The sequence below is a fragment of the Chinchilla lanigera genome, unplaced genomic scaffold, assembly GCF_000276665.1.
Source record: "Chinchilla lanigera isolate Chin_1 unplaced genomic scaffold, ChiLan1.0 scaffold00013, whole genome shotgun sequence".
Taxonomy (NCBI): domain Eukaryota; kingdom Metazoa; phylum Chordata; class Mammalia; order Rodentia; family Chinchillidae; genus Chinchilla; species Chinchilla lanigera.
This window is the reverse complement of record NW_004955414.1, coordinates 23374656-23396140: the sequence shown is the minus strand read 5'-3', so window position 1 is coordinate 23396140 and position 21485 is coordinate 23374656. Positions and strand designations below refer to the sequence as shown.

Sequence of the window (21485 nt, the reverse complement as noted above, 5' to 3'; positions counted from 1 at the left end):
GTACAGACTGCACAGCTGAGGAGTCAGCACTATTTTGGGGAAGTTTCTGTCATGCTGTAGCCATCTTCCCCAGACTCCCTGGCTGGAACCTGTTCATGGTGGTGAAATCTCCATGCCTCCCTCACATGGAACTAAATTTGAAAACATTTGTAAGGAATAGGTATAGTGATCTAGAAATTGCTTAATTTTAGAGGAACCATTCAGGTAGTAGTCAACGATCCCATGGCCAGCCCATTAGAAGTGCACTGTTACCAAAGCCATTGGATTAACTTCCCAGTGAAAAGAAATGGCCCTCCCTACAATGCCTGGGTAGTCAAAGGACTCAATTCATCCAAAGAACATTGCAGAGGGGCTGATGGACATGACAAACAAACATCATGGGATGCTCTCCACTCCAAGAAGCCCTGGGAGGCATGGGAGAGTTATAGTCACCTCCTCTCTGAGGCTCCAAGACCTCTGGCCAGGTCTTTTATCAGTGACAATGATCTAGAACTGTGGGAAAGGCAGCCCATCTGCGGTCAGGAGAAGTAGGCTTGGTTGGCGATCCCTGACAATGGAAGGTTGGATGTGCCCAGAGCAGGGTGGCGAGGCTCCGCACACACGGCTAGTTGCATTTCAGGAACCCCAAGAGGGACCTGCAAGCACAGAGACGCTAGGCAGATGGCCAAGTCTCCTACCTGGTTTCCAGTGACTTCTGCGGCAGAGGAGGGGGCCCCACCTTGGGAGAGCTGCATTTTGGAGGCATCTGCATCAAAAAAGAAGGGACACCTGAGAGGAAAGTTACTATTTGGGGACGACCCTTCCCTCTTCCCTGCATGATTCCTTTGGGGAGCCATGTTTTCACTCTTGGGTACAGTCAAGGTGGATACATCAAAATGACACCTTGCTCTTTGAAGATGCCAAGTGGGTAGGCGGCATCATCCTCATCATCATTATCATCATAATAACAACTTGCCTTTCCTTCCTAATCCCCAGAGTTTAGATAAAGTTCTTATTCTAGCAGTAGTATCCTGAAACTTGGGTCTCTAGGCTTTTGCCACGCCTGCCCTTTCTGAGCTTGGCTCTCCAGTTTTTCCTTTCATTCTGTGAGTCATTACACAGCCTTCCAAAAGCATTCCATGTTGGCTTTGGTTAACCAGAGTCAGATTCTGTGGCTGGTAAGGGAGAACGCTAGTGATACAGTCACTTAAGAAACATCAGCCATGTCTATTGCCTGCCATCCCTATGCTAGGTGAGGGGCAAGCACACCCCACAGCTGGAATGCGACAGCTAAGCAAAGATAAAAGAGTAATGCCACCTGTCCTTATGGCATCGATACCTACAGCACATGTGGGGAAAGAGGGAAGGGTGGGCAGTGTTCAGAAGGCCGAGGAAGGGAGGCCATGTGAGCTCCAACCTGAGGCGGGAGAATGAGAATGAGCTCACCACGAAGGCAGAAAGGAAAGAGTATCTCAGGGAAGCAAGCATGAGCTAATGGGGGTGTCTTCAGCGCTGCACTGACTGCGAAGACAGCCTCTTTTCCTACAGCCCAGAGTGCTTTTGGTTTACTCTAGGAAGAACCCTAGCGTTAGAGCATAGCTGGGTTTTGTGGTCAGACACACTCAGGTTAGAGTTCAGGTTCTGCCACTGATTTGCAGTGTGACCTGGAGTACACTATTTAGATTCTTTAATCCTCAGCTTCATCACAATATACTAAGAATCCAATGAGGTTCTACGAGGGATAAACAGGTAAACCATGTACAGTACACGTCACAGCGACCACACACAGGTCCTGAGCGAGCCCTGGTTACTGCTGTTTTGTTACTGCCAAAAATGTGGGGTGCTTCTTCTGACCCAATAACAGGTTCACTGTGTGCTTTTAATTCAGAGGATTGAGTGAGACTCTAAGGCCTTTTTCTCTAAGGTTGTTCTGGAATTTCATGAATCTTCTGGCCCCAAGGCTGAAGTCTCTCTTTTACCTAAGGTCTGTGTTCACGAGCTTGTTTGTTCATTTATATTCAGTCTAACCACACAGAGATTCATGTGATACGACCAGATTTTAAATCAAAGAGATGGGAAATCTGTGTGCTGACTATGGGCTTGAAGAAATACCTATGAAACAGAAATGTATCACTTCAAAAGTTGCAGATATCTCTCAACACATGTTTGCTAAATTCTCTTCATCTCTTCTCCAGAATACTGCAGATTCTGAAGAAGTTGTGGTAAACAAAACAAACACCTTTGGTCTACATTTACATTCTAGAGAGGAAAGAACAAAGTAAACAAGGAGCCTGATTAGAAGGGAAAGTTCTAGGATATACCAAGCCAGTGCTGTTCTACAGATATCATTATTCACGATGAACATGTGTATTTGACAGGTGCCTGATTAGATCTCCTTCTAGGCTAAGATCACGCTCTGGGGGCTGCTGTAACCCAAACTGTAGATGGAAATATGGTACCTCTTGTTTTAATAATTCTTCGGGGCCTTTATTTGCAGGGCTCCACTTTCTGAAACTTCCCTCCAGTTCTTCTTCATTGACTGAAAGAGTTCGCTCGGAAGACCCTGGAAGCATTAATGCAGAGGTAGTGGATTATTACTGTTACGGTTTAGATCTAGAATGCCCTGTAAAACCCTCCAAGGTGTTAGCAGTAGGCTTTTGGAAGGTGACTGGCTGTGGGGTGCTAGTGGGTTAAACCACTGATTCTTTCACAGCTCTCTTGCTGCCAGGAGATGGGCTTGGCAGGTCCCTGAAGGCGTGACTTGGAAGGATGGATCTCCCTCCCCGACTCTTCCCTTTCTGCCATTTCTGCCTTGGAGCCGGCTGACCATGGAATGAACCCACTAAAAATGTGGGCCAAAATAAACCAGGCCTCCTTTAAACTGTGGGTGTCCAGTATTGGGTCCTAGCAACAGAAAAGGAATTCAGACAATTACTGTGTAAATTATTCAGAAACTCTTAAACTGCACCCTAAAACCATAACATAATTTCTCCTTTATTAATAAATATGTAAAAGGAAATCAAGAATGTGATTTGGAAAATTCTTAAGGCATATGAGCAAGCAAGGCTGTCATGAGGGTCATTTCAAGGTCAAAGTTGATGCCTGGAACAGAGGTGAGGCATCCCTTGCCTCCAACCTACTTACTTCTTGGCCACAGGCTGTCAGGCCTTGAAAGTGTCTTGGCCCAAGATCATAAAGAGGTAGAAAAAAAAGGGTTACAACATGTGTGTGAGGGCTGGCAGAAGCCCAGGACATCTTGCTCCTTTTCAAGAAGAAGCAACAACTTAGTCAGAATCAGAGGTTCTCAAACACCTTGAAAAATAGTTCTTTCTTGAGAAATAGCTCCTTCTCCAGGTAATCAAAGTCCAGAACAGTGGCCTGAGAAGCAAGGCAGGCAGCCTGGCATATGCACCCTGGTGCCCAAAAGATCACACATGCTGCCTGCACGGTGTACCAGTCCGGGTGGCAAGTGTGAAACCCACAGCTCTCCCTGATTAAAAAGGAAAAGTCCTAGCCTTGAAAGTTCCAGGGTCTTACCAAGCTGTCCGCAACCAGAAGACAGGCCAAACCTCAGCCTCTGCTCCCCTCCACGCGACCCTTTAAGCCTGAGGGCTGGTCTATGAATATAATTACTCAGAGTAAACATGTGTCCTATCCTTTCCTTATCCTGTGACTTCCTTGGCAACCCAGGCATCAGGCAATTCAAGGAAGGCTCTCAGGGGCCCTGTGAGTCTTCCAGGAGCTCCAGATTTCTAAGAAGTAGACAAGCTCCAATCCCCAGTAAGGGCAGATTGATTTCTGATCCAGGTTTGTCTCTCCTTTCTATCTCTAAGGAGTATCCTGAAAAGATGTGTAGATGCCCGTCCAGGGGTGAGAATTCCCAAGGAGTAAACTTGAAGCCTTCATTTTCTGAGTGATCTGGATAGTTCCTAGAAATTTTGAACTCACTACCACTTGATAAAATTTGTAGAAATCAAAAGCTGCCAATTTCCCACACTCAAGGACAATTTAAATGCTCCATTTTGTTTTTCAGTAGATCTTTTCCAAATGGAGATAAAGAGTCTGACAGAATTGTCCTGAGATGTAATAAAGAAGATGGGATATTTTCCAGTGAAGTTGTTGTGCTTGTCCTTCCTTACCTTGCGTTGCCAGCACAATCTCCTTCATCCTTCGGTACTGGTTCAACAGCCCCGTAAGCTCCTCTATCCGACGGTCCTGCCGTGGTATGACAGCAGGTATAAATTTACACTACCACTGGTACCTCAGGGGATTTCGTTTAGGGGCCTATCTATATCCTGGGCACACTGAGAAGAAATTCCAGGTGGAAACTCTGGAGCATCCCAAAGGAAAGAGACAGTGGGTCCATCCTATAGACCTGGGGCCTTGAAGTCCGCCTCGGAGGCAGCTGCAGACATGAGTACATGAAGGTTATAGTCAGCAGTCACTGACATTCCCTTCAAGGGGCTTACACATTGCAGAGCATGCACCTCACTGCCCAGCGCACTCCTGAAGTAGCCACTGATGAAATCTGCCTCCTGCTTCAGTGCTGTCCTCTGTAGCTAAACAAAGTAAGACTAAGACAAAGTTGTATTTATCCTGATACCTCACCTATTCCTTATGAACCTGAGAAATGCTGCACAGCAGAAGAAATCCCCAGGGGGGATCAATTCTTTCAAGGGAAGTGTCTAGGGATTTAGGGCTGGAATTAGATATACCTGGGTATGAACCCTGGCCCTGCTATCCGTTAGTTACCTGACTCTGGGCAAAAGCCTCTCTACCCAGGCTTGGCATATAAGATGGTCTTGGAGTCTGTTGCCTCATCTGTAAAATGCAGCATTAGGATTCTCAGAGAGAGGTTTATAGTAACTAAGTGCTTTTCATTGATATGTGGTTATTTTATGACTATGCAGGAATTAGAGCTGAAGAATACAAGGCGACGGGGTGAAGTGAGGCACCGCGTGCTGCCAAGCGCTTCTATGATGGTTCTGTCATAGAAATCGGCTGTGTACATGGGAGACTGGTTGACTCTTCTCGAGTTTTGCTAGGAGTCAAAGCAGGAGCTACCATGTTGACAGCAACCACAATGGTAGCTTTTCCCCACACTCTCATCAACAGGCAGAGCTCCAATTTGCCTTTTGGAGAGTCCATTTAGGCAAAGATCCCATGCATCAAAGTAAAAAATGAGCGCTGATGCTGAGTCCCTCACAGGCCGAAGCTGTTCTCTTGAGCCCTCCCTGAGCCAGTGGCCTGCTGGGATCCCTCTGTCCAGAAAAGCAGACAAGCAGGCCCAGGCTGAGCTAGAGATGTCAACAAGGAAAGGACAGAATTATCCAGTGACCATCTTACCTTATCTTCATTGGCAACAAGCAGTGTTTCCATGCCTATTTTCAGACGCTGAATTTCTTGGTCTAGAACAATTTAGGCACAGAAAGAATTATCTATATAAATACCAAGAGCTGCTTGTATATGCTGAGATGCCCCACAAGTCCAAACTTGAAGCCTGTCCATGTGAGCATGGCTCCTTTATTTCTTTAAAGAACTTGGGATGGTGATCTGGCACAGAGTTGGTCCCATTCAATATTTTTAGACAACTAAGTGAATGAATCTACTATTGTGTCCTTTCTTTATAGACATTTATGGGCAAAACAAAAATGCCATTTACTCAAAAGTGACACAGAGGAGCCAAAAATCCTTCACAATCAACATCTCCTAAGAACACAGACATTATTGCTGTATATCAGCATGTCCCGAGGCCGCTGAATGATTTTGGAAAAAATTATACAGTTGAACAGATGATAAATGGAAGTGAATTTAAAATAAGAGAAAAAAAATGTTTACAGGTGAATGGAGGCTGTGGGTTAATCATTTTGTGAGAGAATTTTATAGTTGGCTTAATTTAAGATGATACAGTCATCATTTTAAAATGTTTAGATGTACCAATAAATATATTAAAACAAACTCTATGGTTAAGGGAAAACTCTTATTTCATCATAAGCCTATAGAATTTCCTCATGGGCCCAAGGTTTGGCAGTGATCTGTGTTAGAAAACCTGTGGTTTTCTTTCACTTTAGACCCCACTGGGACTCACTTGACTTCTCAAACTTGTCTGAAGAGCAAAGTGAAAGGCCAGTGCTTGAAGAAAAGGGGGTTCCTCACAAGACATTTAGAGTCCAGGAAGTGGAACATACCCCAATTTTCGAAGGAAGGACTTGTAACTGTTCCTAAACCGAGTATTGCCAAGGAAACAGAAATGCTGCGTAAGAAAAATACAGAAGCTGAGGGAACAAAGGTACAGGCATCCTATTTCCTTTTGGATGCTTGCTACATTCAGTAGACATGGAATAGTAAATGTATGGACCTTGTATGAATGGTTATGGGGATCTGCTTATTTTTTAGGCTCCTAGCAGTTGATATCAGATTGGCAGCTCAGTTTGCGAGGGGTGAAGAGTACAGGAGGTAAATTTTAGATGAAGATTGCCACACCTGAACTTATTGGTCAGAACCCAATTGAGCAGCAAATGACCAAACGGCCAGCTCCAGGAGGTACATGATAATGGGACTGGGGCAGACCTGGAAGGCCTGGACTGAGGGGAATCATGCAGTAGAGGGGGTGGCTGCCTGGGCCTGAAGTTATGGTACCAGGAACTCTCTACCCAGGCTTGGCATATAAGACGGTTGAGAATGTCCCAGCCTTCACAGGTTGGCTTTGGCAGGTAGGTGACATACGCACTGTCCTGAGAGGACACTGATGAAAGACTGGGGGAGACAGGAGGATGCTAGTTACTCATTTATTTTTTAAGCCTAAGCTCTTGTTGTAGGGATGCATGGCCTTCCCACCCCAGCGTGGACCCATGCTGTGCTGCACTGAGCCCAAGGTGAGACAAGACAGCGCCACCAATCCACAGGGTTGCATGACCACCAGCAGCCAGCGGGCAAGTGGGAAGTTGGAAGATGTGTGATCAGCCTGCATACATGTTACACAGCCATATATACAATGTTTGTTAATATTTATATTTGAAGATTTATCCTCTATTTGTAACCCACAAGTCTTGAACTCCTTAGGAATCAGTCATCATCCTTTAATTTATTAACAATTATTTCACAGAAGGCTACCGTGGGCTGTATTTGGTACCAGGTGAGCTCTGCAGATCTGTTCTTAAACAAATCTGCTTCAGAGTGGGGATGACTGAAGACCTCCCAAAATATAACACTGCTAACTTACAAGTGGTAGGAAGGAAACAAGGGTACTGAGTCAGAGAATAACAGGACTAAGGGGATCTACTTGAGGTAGGGCAGCAAGGAAAGGTCTTTCCAAAAATGAGCTGTAAGTAGGTCTAAAGGGTGAGAAAGAAATGATCTGCAACTTCAACTTCAGGGCCTTGCGCAAATGCCAGGTTGGATGAATTGTTAATCTTCCTCTTTGGTGATAACACAGAAACAATGCTTTTCAATAAATGAAAGAGTTGGGTATTTCTTATGTTCTCAGTAAAAGTTCCAGAAAGGGACACATAAAGCTTCAATTTACTCTTAATGCCTAAGGAAAGCCCTCAGAGCTGAGTGTTCTGGATAAGGGAGAAGTCCTTGGCATGATTCCACACAATAGTAATGCTGTGTTTTATAGGCTCCCATACGGACATACACATGCATCCATTTACTTGGCCATGCTCACACACACAGATGCATTCACACACACATTACCATACCTACATACATGCATGTGCATACTTAAGAGTGAGCCCAGGGCCCAGGACAACTGCATCTGTCACAGTCAATCCAGTTACCTCTGTCTGTGTGGTCATTGTGGAAAGCTGCGGTCCGAGAGAGCTGGCAGTGCAGACGCTCAATTTCTGCATCTTTCAGGACCACCTGCTCTTGCAGCTGGGCTACCTCTGCCTGAAAAAGCAACAGAGAACCCCTATCAGGTCAGAGGGACAACTGAACCATCATGGACTGCCTGATGTCAGAGCCCAGAGTCCATTATCCACTGGGCCCTAAGAGCTGAGAGGAGTTAGAAGAGCTCATGACCCTCCCTAAAGGATAGAACTTTTGCTGAATGAATTTACTCTTCCTGGCTATTAAACTGTTCCTTCCTCTTCATCCTCCTACCTGATCGGGCTTTCCCTTCCTGCTCTGTGAGGCCCAGGTGCCACTGTGGCCCAAGGAGCTAAGAATGTGTGCAAGGGGAAGATTCTGTTCTTGTTGCGGAGGTGACAGTTCTTGTTTTGCATGGGGTCTTCCTTCTCTCAAGATATTCATGACACAGCACTTAGATACTCTGTTCCCTCTCTTGACACTCTCCCACACTTTGTGCAAAGTCAATGCCTCCACTCAGCCTTAACCCACATGTGTACATTTGCCCACATCTATGCCCATACAATTCAGGTGGGCTTAGCATATATACTAATTTTGCAATAAAACAAAATACATATACACCACATAATATAACACCACATAGTACACATAGACTCATGTAAGAACACACATGGGCAGCTGCCCCGGGTGGTTCCCATGTCTCCACTAAGAAGAGTTAAACTTCACATACTACACTCAGTGTGGCTTACTCATTATAAGATCAAAATTATACCAAACCCACCCCAAGGGCACCTTCACTTTGGAGTCACAAACTCTGTATTCTCCCATGTGCTGGTCTGGATGACCCCAGACGAGCAAGTTAATCTTTCTGAGTCTTAGTTCATCTATAAAATGGAAATTTAGTACCTATTTCATGGGACTACCGTGAGGATTAAATAATGTAATGGTTATGAACAACTTAGTCTAATACTTACTATATGGTAAATGCTCAATAAATGCTACTACTATTGCTTCTCGCATCCTATTCCTTCCCCTATGAATAATCTGTTTAAGTTTCCAAGCATCAACCAAATAAGAAAGACATTAGAACTGATGCTCAAGCAATGGAACACACAGCAAATGCTTGGTTACCCTTCCTCATGCGGCAGCCTCTAATCAGTCCCAACTCTGGTCCTGAGGGTGTAGATGTCCCCCCCACAGAAGCCCAAGTTAATCTTTGAACAACCATAAGTACCCAAAGAAACACTGGTCCTCTTGGTCCCCCTCTGCCTGAAGGCCTTGCTTTTGGACTCAGCACACTGACCCAGCATCCACCCTGCATCAAGCCCATGCCCACTGCTTTCTTCCATCAAATCTCACTAAGTCCTCCCAGAGAACGATGGGAAGAAGAAATTTCTCTGCAAGTTCCTGGGAAGAAACTGAAGTAGTACAGGCTTCAGTGTTGAAGTCAGAGATCTACTTGGTGACCAGGCCAGGAATGAAACCCCAGCCTGACTTCTCCAACCAACCCCAGGCTGTCGCATCTGAGTTAACAGGACAAACAAGGGCCACTCTTATGAGGTGTGGGTTCCCCGCTCCCCTCCTTGAGGGTTTCTGAACAAACTTTTCCTAACACTCCTGATAGGTCAGAGATAGCTGTGCAAAGGAAAGAGATGTGATAAGGGGTAGGGCTTCCTTACTGCAAAGTTCACCATCAAACACTGTCCTTCTGCTCGTTCCTTACCTATAAAGGCAGAGAGTCACATCTGACTATGCCAAAGTGCTTCCTGAGACAGTGGTGGAGCAGCTTGCCCCTGCTCACTCAGGTAGCCATGAGTTTATGGTTAATGGTGAGCATCCCCTGAAAAGCTGCGCTTTGCAGCACTCAATCCTAATCCCTCTCATGTCGACAAGGGCCAGACTACTCTAGAAAAATAATCTTTTAGGCTTCATTGCATATTTTTTTGCTCATTTTTCTCTCTTTCTTTGCAGACAAGGTGAGTGCTGGCCTGTGTGAAGAACCTGATACTTCTCTGCTGGCCCACAGCTGAACTTCAATGATGTGGGCCTAAGAGGCAGAGCCTAGCACGTGGCACTCTGAGGGGTCTTCTACCTGAGGCCTACCCTTGGACATGGTCATCTATGTATGTACTATGGACTCCAAAGACCAACTCAGCCCAACCTCCCCGGTGCCAGTGTTCACAAACTACAGGCACTCTGCTATCCTCAGAGTGGTACTTGTCACAAGGCAGGGAGGCCAAGAGCCCAGCAGCCCTCTCCATGACCATTAGAGTCATGTATGCTCCATGGAAGCTAATGCTGCACTGCAAGAGGTCGAAGATAGGTAGGCAAGCAGGCAGACCGACAGGCGGGCAAGACAGTCACAGGGGCTCCGGGTCCTGAAAGTATCTCAGTAAACCCAGAGACCATACTTTATGGCTGTTGCACTCAAAGAGGAAGCCCTTTTAGGGACTAAGAAGGCTCAAGCAGAAAACTGGAGAACTTCCATTCCACAAAAGGGCAGAATTTCCCTGTGAGGAATCAGCCTGACGCCAAAGACCCAGATCTGAACCTCCCTTGGGCACTCTGAGTCCCTCTTTCCTTACCAGAAAAATAAAAAACTAAAATACACCCCACTGGGTTATTTTATGAATTAAATGAGAAAATTGTACAAAGGGCTCAATACTTCCGGCAAGCAGGAGGTACTCCACACCTGGTAATTATTAAATAATCCTTAGCATCTACATGTCAAGGCAAAAAGCTTGGGTAATTTAAAAAGATTGCTTGGTTTTATAACCGAGGGTGGCGTACACAACTTCAAAGGTTTCACCACACAGCAGCACTCGCTGGAGTGGAACAGCAAGGGGGAAGGTTCTGAGCTACTGGACAAAAAAAAAATGTTCCCAGCACAGATAACTGCAGCACAGCACATACAAGGCTGCCCCCAGGTAACAGCTGTCCAAGGCACAGACAACTGCTTTGCTCAGGTTCGCCCTGACTGGGAGAGTTACTGCATCTGTCTGTGCCTCGGTTTCATCGTTGGTAGAATAGTGAAGCTAACTATTTTATACTTATACATTACACAGACATGCATATTGTGTTCAGCATTTTCTTTTAAAAATTTTAAATGAAAAAGCATGATATCCAATTGTATATAAATGATTAGCACCAGAAATTGAGAGCGAGAGAGAAAAAAAGAAAAGAAAAGAAAAGAACAGAGAAAAGAGAAGAACAGAACTTAGAAGAAAATATAAACCATGGTGGCTCCTGGGTGGTTTGAGTGCTCTTGATTCCTTGAATTTTTTATGGTTTGGAAACTTTCTGTAATGAGGTTGTTTTCATACTCATTAACAATTAACTTGTAGAAAAAAGTTACAAACTAGAATTTAAGAACATCCTAGCAAGAAATATGACAAAAAATCAATAAGAAGCAAAAATTAATACTGCCGGCACGGACCATCTGGTAACACTAAAGGCGTCGCTGCAGGAACCTCAGGGAAAGGCAGCCTGCCCAGGTTTCTTCCACTGAGAGTGGCTCCTGGCTTGTTTACAACTCTCCTCTCTCTCCCCTCACCAAAATTATATTTATGTGAAACATAATCTTTGCACATCTTTATAGAGAACAGCGTAAGTATGGTAATTCAGTACATGTATACAATGTATAATGATCAAATCAGGGTAATAAGCACCCTCATCTTCTCAAACACTAATCATTTCTATGTGCTAGGAGCTTTTATGCTCTGCTAGTTATTTTGAAATAGATTGTTGTAGACAACAGATTCCTTTAAAAACTAAAAGTAGCCTAACCGTATTTTCATATGAAATTTCCCAATGTTTAAATGACAGCCTAATTTGACATTTTAAATACAATATGCAGGGCAAAAAATAAATTCATGGACTGAATTCATTCCACTAGTTTTATTATCTGCATTTGAATTAGGGGGAAATAAAGAGGGAAGGAAGAAATTTATTTCACAGAAGATTTTATGCTTGGTGTCTTTTACACAGCAAACTCCTGAGTTTAACAGAAATATGGTTTGATTGAAAAAATAATTCAAACTGTATATCATTTTAGGAATGCATTCATATCAAACTATAAAGTATCAGCCAGTATCGTGCTGCTATTCATCTGCTGTAGGACTCATCACTCATGGGCCGTCACTACCTTGCTCACTGGTTCCCTCACTTTCTCACTCTTTCACTGCCCTTTCTAGATCAGGTACATGCTGTCTGATGCACAGAGAGGAAGGAGACTTAGTTACCATCTTCCTATAGCTCATTCTCCCAGGCTCTGCATAAGGAGCCTTCCTAGATCCAATCTGTCTGTTGCACAGTCTGGACACAGCTATGTGTTTAAGGGATGTTTAAGCAACTTGCTTGTATTTGTACAGTTAGTGGGTGGTGGGGCTGTAATTTAACATGGTGGTGTTGACTTGCATTTTCAAACTCAGGTTGCTGGAAATCAAGTTTGAATCCATTCACAGAACCTCCGTGCACCCTCCCGTGCATATCACAACCACCTTTACCTTAGTGGCTTTCAGCTTCCACTCATACTGATTCCGTTCATTTTCCAACTCTTCCACTTTGATTTTGAGGTGCTTGAGTTCTTGCAGTAACTCCTAGAAGGAAGAGGGAGAAAGGCGAAGTGGTGGTGATTAAAGGAATTGCCCTGGATTTCCACACCTGGTTAAACTCATGCAGAAACGCCAAGGGCAGCAGCAACCGCAGCAGGCTCCATATGGCAGCTTTGATCTTTAAATGTGGTCTGTGCTTCATGAAAAGCGGTGTGGACATTTAAAAACAACAGAAGTTCCAGGCACATGAGAGAGAAAATATCCTTTCCTTTTGACAACCTGTTCTGCCTGCCCCTTTCTCTGACATCTGCGTCCTCTGTGGGGTACACCTGTAACATGCAGGGACCAGACACCTATAGCTTGGGAAGAGGAAGAACAGAGGTGCTGAAAGAGGCATTCTTCCCTTGAGATGCAGACAATCCAGTGGGAAGCAGGCTAGCTAGGAGCATCACTCCATGCTGAAGAGGGGGCTGGTTATCTTGAAAGGCTTCACACAAGATGGGACAGCCAGCAGGACAGACACAAAATGCTCAGAGGAATAAATGCTAGATGTCAGCATGAGCATCCCAGTTCAGAGGATTGGGTTAAAGAAAGAGGGCAACAGAAGCATGCAGTGAGGGTAAAGCTAAGGGGCAGAAAGGGAGATGGCCTGTTGGATGGGAGCAAAAGAGGGTGTTGGCACATAGTGGGAGATAAAGCTGGAAAGTGAAGAGGGCCTCTGCGATAAAGGATTTAGATGAGAGTATAAGAAGTTCTGAGTCTGCTGTTTGAATAGTAGGGACGCAGTGAAGGTTGCTGAGTGGGGAAGGATGTTTAAACAACTCTCTTGTATTTATATAGCTAGTAAGTGGCAGAGCTGGAATTCTAGCCCGTATCTTCTGACTCTAGGCCCTCTGCTTTTAAACGACCCACTAAGAAAATACCACTAAGCCCTGACAACTGGAATAAAAATGTCCTTCCAGGGAACTTTGGTCCTGCTGCCTAACTCCTATCAGAAGAATTGGCACGAAGGTCATTATTCCCATAGGCTTTCTGAATTGCAGACTCATGAGACAGACCTCTTACTTAACATGTCCATGTGGATGCTACACAGGCATCTGAGAACTGCTATGTCCCACACGAACTCTTCATCTCCACCTCCCGCCCCGGCCATCTCTGCCTCACTGAACGGAACATACACCCATCCAATGTTTTGTCCCAGAAACCCAGGAGCCATTCTTGACATTTCTTTTTCCTCCTTTCCTTGCATACATAATTACTTTCCAAGCCTTATCAATTCCACCTCCAAGAAAATAGCTGGAATGTTTCATTTCTCCCCCACTCTGGCACCGTGACTGGTCTCGCAATGGGAGCTGGTAGCCTGACAGCCACTGAACAGTGCCTCTGTTGCTGGCCCCTCCTGAATACACTGACGCCGACAACATCAGGCAAAGAACAGGATTAAAACACATGGTGTTCCCTTACTCTTCAAAGCTCGTAAACTTTAACATACGACTGGATCACTCTGACTTATCGCAGTTCCCTGCCTGCCTCCTGCATTACTCTTTTTCTGCAGTGAAGCTCTAGTCACGTGGGATAGTTTTTAGTTTCTACTCAGTCTTCCCAAATATTATTCCCCCTTTGGAAAGTGTCTGTCACGTTAACTCCTGCTCATCATTTAGGCCTCCCTGAGCACAGGTACCCTGACCTCCACACTATAGCAGGTCCCTCTGCTGCACTCTCTTGTTGCACCCTGTGTCTCCTTCATAATCTGCAAATATTTTTTTTGCATAATTGCTAATGGCTTGTTTACTTTGTATACTGCAATCCCCTTGAGGTACCTGCTAGCTTCTGATCAGTCTGTGGTTGCTGGCACATAGTAGGTATGCATTATTTGTTACTACACTTGATCTTAGCCAAAAGGCCGAGAAGCGATAGTAGGTATATATTATTTGTTGATGAATGAACACCTGAAATTCAAGTCATTATTGAACTGGCCTGCAATTCTTTACATTCTGAGCCAATCCATCTTACAGTGACATTGCTTACACTGGAATTTTGCAAGGTAATTTATTAAGATCACCTTTTACCTGAGGTGTGCATTTGTTGATGCCTGTTGAAAAAATAAATCTTCAAAGCTGAGGTCACTGTCTCTATGACCTGCATCATTGCACTTCAAGGCCTTGGTCATTTATTTTTACGTGTAGCAGATTGAGGATCACTTTCTAGGAACACGGTTGGCCCTGCCTGAAAGGCTATAGCACACAGCAGTTGGGGGTTCTGTTCTGCTGCGTCTCAGCCAGGCTACGAAGTTTGTCTCGAGACAGCAACAGGCCCAGAATCAGGAAAGCGTAGAGTACTGCAGCCCATGAAGTTGCGGGACACGATGGGGACACACACTGTGCTCTCCAGGATCTCGTGACTGCCTTGGCATGTGGCCCAGAGGTCGTGAAATCATCCTAATGTGGTTATGTGCAGGATTTATGTGGGAGAAATTCTGGTGATGACTTCATTGTTGACAGCAAATGGAAACTTGTGCTCTATTGTTTCACTGGGGTAAACTTCTTTAAACATAAATTTGAAAAGATTATTTTTTCATGATGCTTTTTTTCTTAAAAAGAAAATCACAGTGAAGCTTCATCTAATCCCTCAGCCCAGAAGGAGGAATAAGTATCTGGATCATATGCCTAGGAAGCAAATCCTGAGCCTTCCTATGCACAGAAGCCCCACTGCTGGAGTGCCTGACACACCTAAGGGAAAAGAGTGCCACCACTGTCAGCAGGTTGGGCTCACCTGCTTAGATCCTGCTTACTGAGGGTCTGAGAACTCAGCCCACACCCCAAGAGGATCCAGCGAATCCGCGCTCGACCCCGAGGTTATACCAAATCCATGCTAAGCCACCACACTCTGTCCCAGTTAGGAGAAATCCCAGCCCTCCACCAGTGAGCTTCCCCACACATGCATGCTCTGATATACTTAAGTGTGGTTCCTACAGGTGACCCCTCCCAAGGGGCACAGTCCTGGCTGCAGAGCTGGGGCTCGGCTGCACTGTCACTGGCCGCCAGCTGATCAGGGTGGTCCCTACTGAGCACCAGGCGCTCTTGAATCTGCCTGTGGATGTCCAGCTGCAGCCTACACATCTGTTCCTGCAGCTCACTGATCACATTCAGAACGGACTGTGGGAAGGAAGAGAAAGGAGAGAAAAGCATTCAAGGCCAGTCCGTCGGCAGGTGCAGAACTCCCTGGGAAGGAGAAAAGGAAAGGAGGAAGGAAGAAAGGAAGTTGGATGGGATAAACAACAGGAGAGGATAGCACATTGTCCATGGCCGGCTACTCTCTGCAAAGGAACCAAAAGACACAATATTTTTCCCAAGGCCTATCCCATGCATGGGCTTCTCTTAGAGTTTGTACAAACCCTTGACAACTCTTTTGTGGCGTACTAAATGGCCATCCCTGCATGTCAACACTGGAGGTTCAGTGTCTAGAACATCTCTTCACACAGAAGAGACAACAGAGACAGGTATTACAGAGTCACACAGACAGACAGAGCACCTTTTCACAACATGTCCATGCTACCCATGCCAACTCGCCCATGCATATACCCAAACACATCAACACCCATGCACAGGTGGCCTGTATGGCACACACCACACTCATATACGACCCTAACCTTATCCAGGTGTCCATAGGCCTGTTTCAGCATTCTACCTGTATTTCCCCATCTTGTTCTTAAGACTACCCCAAGCAATGTTTTTGCAGCACCTCACTGAAGTACTCTCCCTGTCTACTGTGGTAAGACACACTGTAGCCAAATAATGAAGCAGCTGAGGGATGAACTCCTAGTGGACATGGACAGGACCTTATCCTCCAACTTCCTGCAAACCAGCAGGTTCATCTCAAGTGCAACAGACCGGGTTTTAGAGAACCCAGCTAACATTTGGTTTTGCCATTTTCAAAATCAAGAAGCAGGAGGTTTGTTCCTAGTTATCTAGAAACTCATTTGATTTTTCTCATTTCTTATAATTCTTGCAGTTTTTGGACTGCTGTCCTAAGTTGTTTCACCTGGTGGACACACTGGAATAATCAAGTGCATTCTTTCTTTGATCTTATAAAGAACACACTTTTTAAAGAAAGAAAGGCTTTCTATTGTACTCAGCATTATGCTTTGTTTGGGGTTTTCCTTTTCCAATACTGGTGATGCAGGTGCACTTTTACTTGTTCTTAGTAAATGTCCTTTCTCTCTTTTGTACAAGTCCCTTTGGAACCTAGTTTCTCTCAAGGTACTAAGAAGCCCTTCCTCTCTATTGGCATTATTTATGAGATGACATGGTCAGGGCTACATTATTTCTCAGCAGCTCAGTACTATTGAGCTGTCTTCTCTTCTAGGCCTCTCCAGCCTCTTTATATCTAAACTTTCAAAGTGCACCTCTGCCTACGACTAGTTTTCCTGTCCCTCGATTTCATGAACTCCAAAGAGGAATGGCCACTTACTCTCAAAACACCCACTGCTTCTATTTCATAAATTAGTTTCCTCCCTTTGCTTCAAAGTGGAGCTATAATGGTGCTTTTCCCAGTTTTGTCTTCTACTCTCTAAGTAGACTAAAAGTAAGTAGAAAAAATAAACAAGCAAACTTCCAAATACTTTAGTGTTTAGCTGGAGATTTTCAGAGGAGTTACCCAAATAGTTGCTGTTGCACTCCCTCCATTACTGTCTCTTCTCTCTCTTAATCAGTGTATCAGTGATGCGTACATTCTCCTTCCCCAGCTTATGTGACCCACTGGTACACTCCAACACTCCTGGGTCCCCTCCCTTAGTTCTCCCTAATCACATGTTCTGTTTTCGGGTATGTATCTATCCATTCAACTTCTTAATTTTTTTTTAATTGCCAGGGCTGGCCCATCCCCTCTCTTACCAGGCCCGTTCTTCTCTCACGGGCTGACATTGTTCCATTCTTGGATTACACATCATGAAAACCAGATGACATTTTTGAAGCTGTAATTTGTGAGGCTGCTCTGTGTTGTAATCTCTGCTAACTTTGTGTATTAATCCTGCTTTGCCAGCCATCAAAGTTGTTTTTTAGGGTTCTTTCCGAGGTGAAAATACTGGGCACCTCCCATCATCAGTCTTTCCCACCCATTCCGACCTGTTAAACTTGTTCATAATTCTCCTTCATTCGTAGTCTTCTTCTTCCTTCATGCCCAGTTTAATACTGTCCTGGCACTCTTAAATACAACACTGTTGTACAACCTGGGAATATAGCCTCTACTGTGTATGGAGTGCAATTTGGAAATATGTCAAAATTTCAAGTGCAGGTACCTTTGATTCATCAGTTCCACTTTAAGAACCTCATACAGATGTAAGGCAAGCCACTACAGCACTATGCATAAGAGCAAAACTTTGAAAATAACTTCTATATCTATCAAAAGAGAACTAGTTAAATATATTAGGACATAGATAGTGGGAAATATGCAGAGGATAATATAACCTATACACAAATATAAATGAGGATGTTTTTATTGTTATTGTTGTTTCCTGTACTTGGTATGAAAAGCACTCTAAGACTGCTATATTTAAAAAAAGAAAGGTCTAGAATAGTGCGCATTTGTACAAAATAAGGGCAAGTGTGCCTGGAGATATAAAACCACCTGCCTGCCAGCTGGAGGACAAGTATAGAACTTTCACTATGTAACCCTGTAACGGAGTATGTATGTCCCCTCCAGCCCCTTAAGCTGGAGTCCTTTCCTATCTTCCCTTTTACTTTCCAATTAAAGTTTTCTTTCCCTATAAATCTGTGCTTTAGATTTAATTTCCATTTCTACTAAAGGACCCACACTAAGCAGCAACAGATTTTGGCACCCAGCCTGGGGCCGTCCCAGCCTGCCCCAGAATTTGTCCTACTCTGACAATGTAGACCTATGAATCTTTAGTAGGAAAGCTGGTTATATGATCTGTCTTCTAAATCTCCCTCTTCCTGATCTTTCTCTCCCTGTTAAACTCCCTTGGACACCAGGGAATCATCTGGACTCTTAGTAATTGGGAATTGTAGGGCCTGGTTGGTTGTCCTGGCTAACCGCTATTTTATCTCAGTTGTTGGTTTGGAAGGACATTGGCTCTTTTCCTAAAAAATCTCTTTGTTCTTATCCCTTGATCCTTTTGAATTCTTGATTTTTGAACTGTAGGAATATATTACCTATACTAATTTTTAAACAGCAAAGTAATAAAATAAAAACAAAAATAATAAAACTCTCTTCATCAAGTAGCCCATCTCTGAGCAAATACAATGTTCCCAGCCCTCATTCTATTCCGAAGTCCATTATTCTGGTAGCTCAAGCACAGAAGTCAGAATCCCTCCCTTCCAAAGTCCAGAACATAGGAAGAAAGAAGCACTGTCAGCACCACCACCTGTGTTGTAAGTCATTTCATGTTCTGCCAGGAAATCCTAGCAAGTCTGTCAAGTTCGCTTTTTACTCATGCATATCCCTCAACAATTGGGACAATTCCACTTCCTAACACATCCTGGGTCCCTGGGTCTCAACAGGCTATTCTGACAACTGTCTCAGAATCCACAATGGGATCTGGCTGTAGACACCCTGGACCTCTAGTCCATAGGGAAGGCAGACTCTCTTCTCTGAGATCCTTCTCATCAACATGCCTTCGAACAGAGGTGCCACAAAGACGTTTTCCCTTGCCTCTGGATCCTTCTTTCACATCCCATCACCCTGATTCTAGTACTTACTTTCCATGTCAATTACTCTTCTGCAGTACTGATCTTCAGGAGTAAATCTAACTGAGTCAGTCTTGGGTACCCTGAAATGACCCAGAAGTATTGCAAAAGGCCAATGAGAGAAGGCAAACCAAACACCCAGTATTCACCAACATGTGGGCCAGGACCCCCACCAGTGCTGGCCATCCCCACATCTGCACTTTCGAGCTCTCAGGTCTTACGGGATGACACCAGTAATCATCTCCACAGCTTGCAAAGGCAGCAGGACACCGGCTTAGGGTGTGATCAGACCAGAGCAGAAAGAGCCGTCTGCAGTGCCCTTGTTAACGGCAGCCTCATTTCACTGCAGCATAAAATGGCATTTGAGGATAAAGCCTGAGCTACACTGAAGAAGTTTAATTCAGATCTGGTTACAAGAAAAAAAAAAAGGTCCGGCTTTTTCCAAACCACAAGCAATCAGCCCTTCCGCTAACTACATTCACTGGAAAAAAGCAGCAGCAATATAGGAAGCGAAGCAGCATTCTCTTTAGACACACAGTTACAACCCCTGCTGACCTGAGTTAGCAAAATATCTCACTCAAAATAAACATTTCCATCATGTGACGAGAGTGTGGCTTAAGCAGCACTCATGGCTTAAGGCCCTGGTGCTCCAGACAGCTATAGAGGCAGAGAGATTCCAGGCGCACCAGCAGAGAGTATGTTCAATCAGAAGAATGAGGAATTCGCTTCAGGTCATGTGGCTGCTCACTGTTTATCACAGGTTTGAATAGCCCACAGAGTTCTTCCACATGGAAACCTAATATTTGTACTAGCAACTGGGAAGGGCTGTGATCTGGTAGGACAGAGGCCAGACTCTCAGTCCATGGTGCCTCATGCATGAACAACCTGAGGGAAAATAACAGCAGAAAAACTCAGATGTAAAAATAATCCTTAAGAAGAAAAGGAAAAATAGAAAAAGAAAACAAAATAGTCCAATACTTGCTATAGGACACAGATTCCAGAAGTGGGAGCTCTCATTGTTTCCTGATGTCCCCATAAAGTGCCTGCGTTACCTCAGCTCTGTATTCTGCATCTTTCCACAGATGGACTGGCTCTCTCACACCCCTCACCTGTGAGGCCTTACAGTGAGTGACCAATGCAGAACCAGGCATCCAACGCAAATTTGGCTCATGAGATGCAATCTTGGTGCTTCTGTTGGAACCTTTGAAAAAGATTATATCTGCAGGGGCTGCCAGGACATCAGTCCAGAGCTATTGATGGCTATCTCTGTCTCCAGGAAGGAAAGCCCTCCTGAGAATAAGGCTAAAATAGAACCAAAGGAGACAGTAAGACCAATTGCTAGAGATTGACTGACGCTGTGCGATTATCTTGATCTAGTTATACTGGACTTCTTAAACCTTGCCCTTTTAAACTTTGTTACCAACTTGTGTAGCCTAACAATTCTATTTCCTCCCTTTTCTTTTCTAAATGGCTTTGAGTTGAATCTTTCCACTTTAGGCTGTGGGGAGAAAGGAACCGTTCTCCACTGTTGGTGGGAGTGTAGACTGCTACAACCACTGTGGAAATCAATGTGGCGATTCCTCAAAAAACTAGGACTAGAGGTTCCATATGACCCAGCCATTCCTCTTCTTGGTATCTTTCCAAAAGAATTAAAAGCATTATACCATAGCAATATATGCACACTCGTGTCTATAGCAGCACAGTGTGTAATAGCTAAATCTTGAAAACAACCCAAATGCCCATCAATCAATGAATGGACAAAAAGATGTGCTTTTTTTTTTTTTTTTATACAATGAAGTACTACTCAAGCATGAAGAAGGATAAACTTGAGACATTTCTAGGTAAATGGATGCACCCTGAGATCATACTCTTAAGTGACATAAATCAGACACACATGTGTAAATATCACATTGTCTCTCTGGTATGAGATACTGAAAATGTAAATAAGAACCAAAATGTGTAATAGATATTATGAAATAGGAAGAAACTGTTCAAAAGGAAAGAGGGGAAGAGAGGAAGGAAAGAAGAGAAAAGAAAAAAGTGAGAAAATAATGAGAAAATGGAAACAAAGCTTTGTAAATAGGGAGGGGAAGAAAGGTTGAAGGCAGGGAAGGGGAATGGGAAAGAAAAAAGGAGCAAAGATAGATCATGTACAGGTACAAGTTCCCTATGATGAATGTGATCATTATGTAAATCTAAGTTGTACCAAGAAACAATTTTAAAAAAAACAAAAGAAATGATAAAGGTGAAATGACAACAGACACTGTTGAAATTCAAAAGACAGTAACTACTTTGAAAAAGTATATTCCAACAAATTAGCAAATTCTGAAGAAATGGACAGATTCCTAGATACATACAAACTATCAAAACTAACCCAAGAAGACATAAGTATACTTAACAATCTAATCACAAGCAATGAAACTGACTCAGTAATAAA

General features: G+C 44.1%; 1 protein-coding gene across 13 annotated transcripts in view; it reads right to left on the bottom strand.

Annotated features, from left to right (window-relative positions):
* Ppfibp2 (PTPRF interacting protein, binding protein 2 (liprin beta 2)) overlaps positions 1 to 21485 on the bottom strand; it is a 149755-nt gene that overhangs the window by 22664 nt on the left and 105606 nt on the right. For 10 of the 13 annotated variants that reach the window (XM_013511943.1, XM_013511945.1, XM_013511946.1 and 7 more), the window contains 7 exons: positions 12297 to 12389; positions 7761 to 7872; positions 5326 to 5387; positions 4732 to 4800; positions 4119 to 4194; positions 2439 to 2542; positions 678 to 745 (listed from right to left, as the gene is read on the bottom strand). In XM_013511943.1, the coding sequence (XP_013367397.1) occupies positions 678 to 745; positions 2439 to 2542; positions 4119 to 4194; positions 4732 to 4800; positions 5326 to 5387; positions 7761 to 7872; positions 12297 to 12389 (584 nt within the window). The remainder of the gene's footprint in view (positions 1 to 677; positions 746 to 2438; positions 2543 to 4118; positions 4195 to 4731; positions 4801 to 5325; positions 5388 to 7760; positions 7873 to 12296; positions 12390 to 21485) is intronic. The other 3 variants (XM_005380195.2, XM_005380196.2, XM_005380198.2) reach the window with 1 other exon arrangement.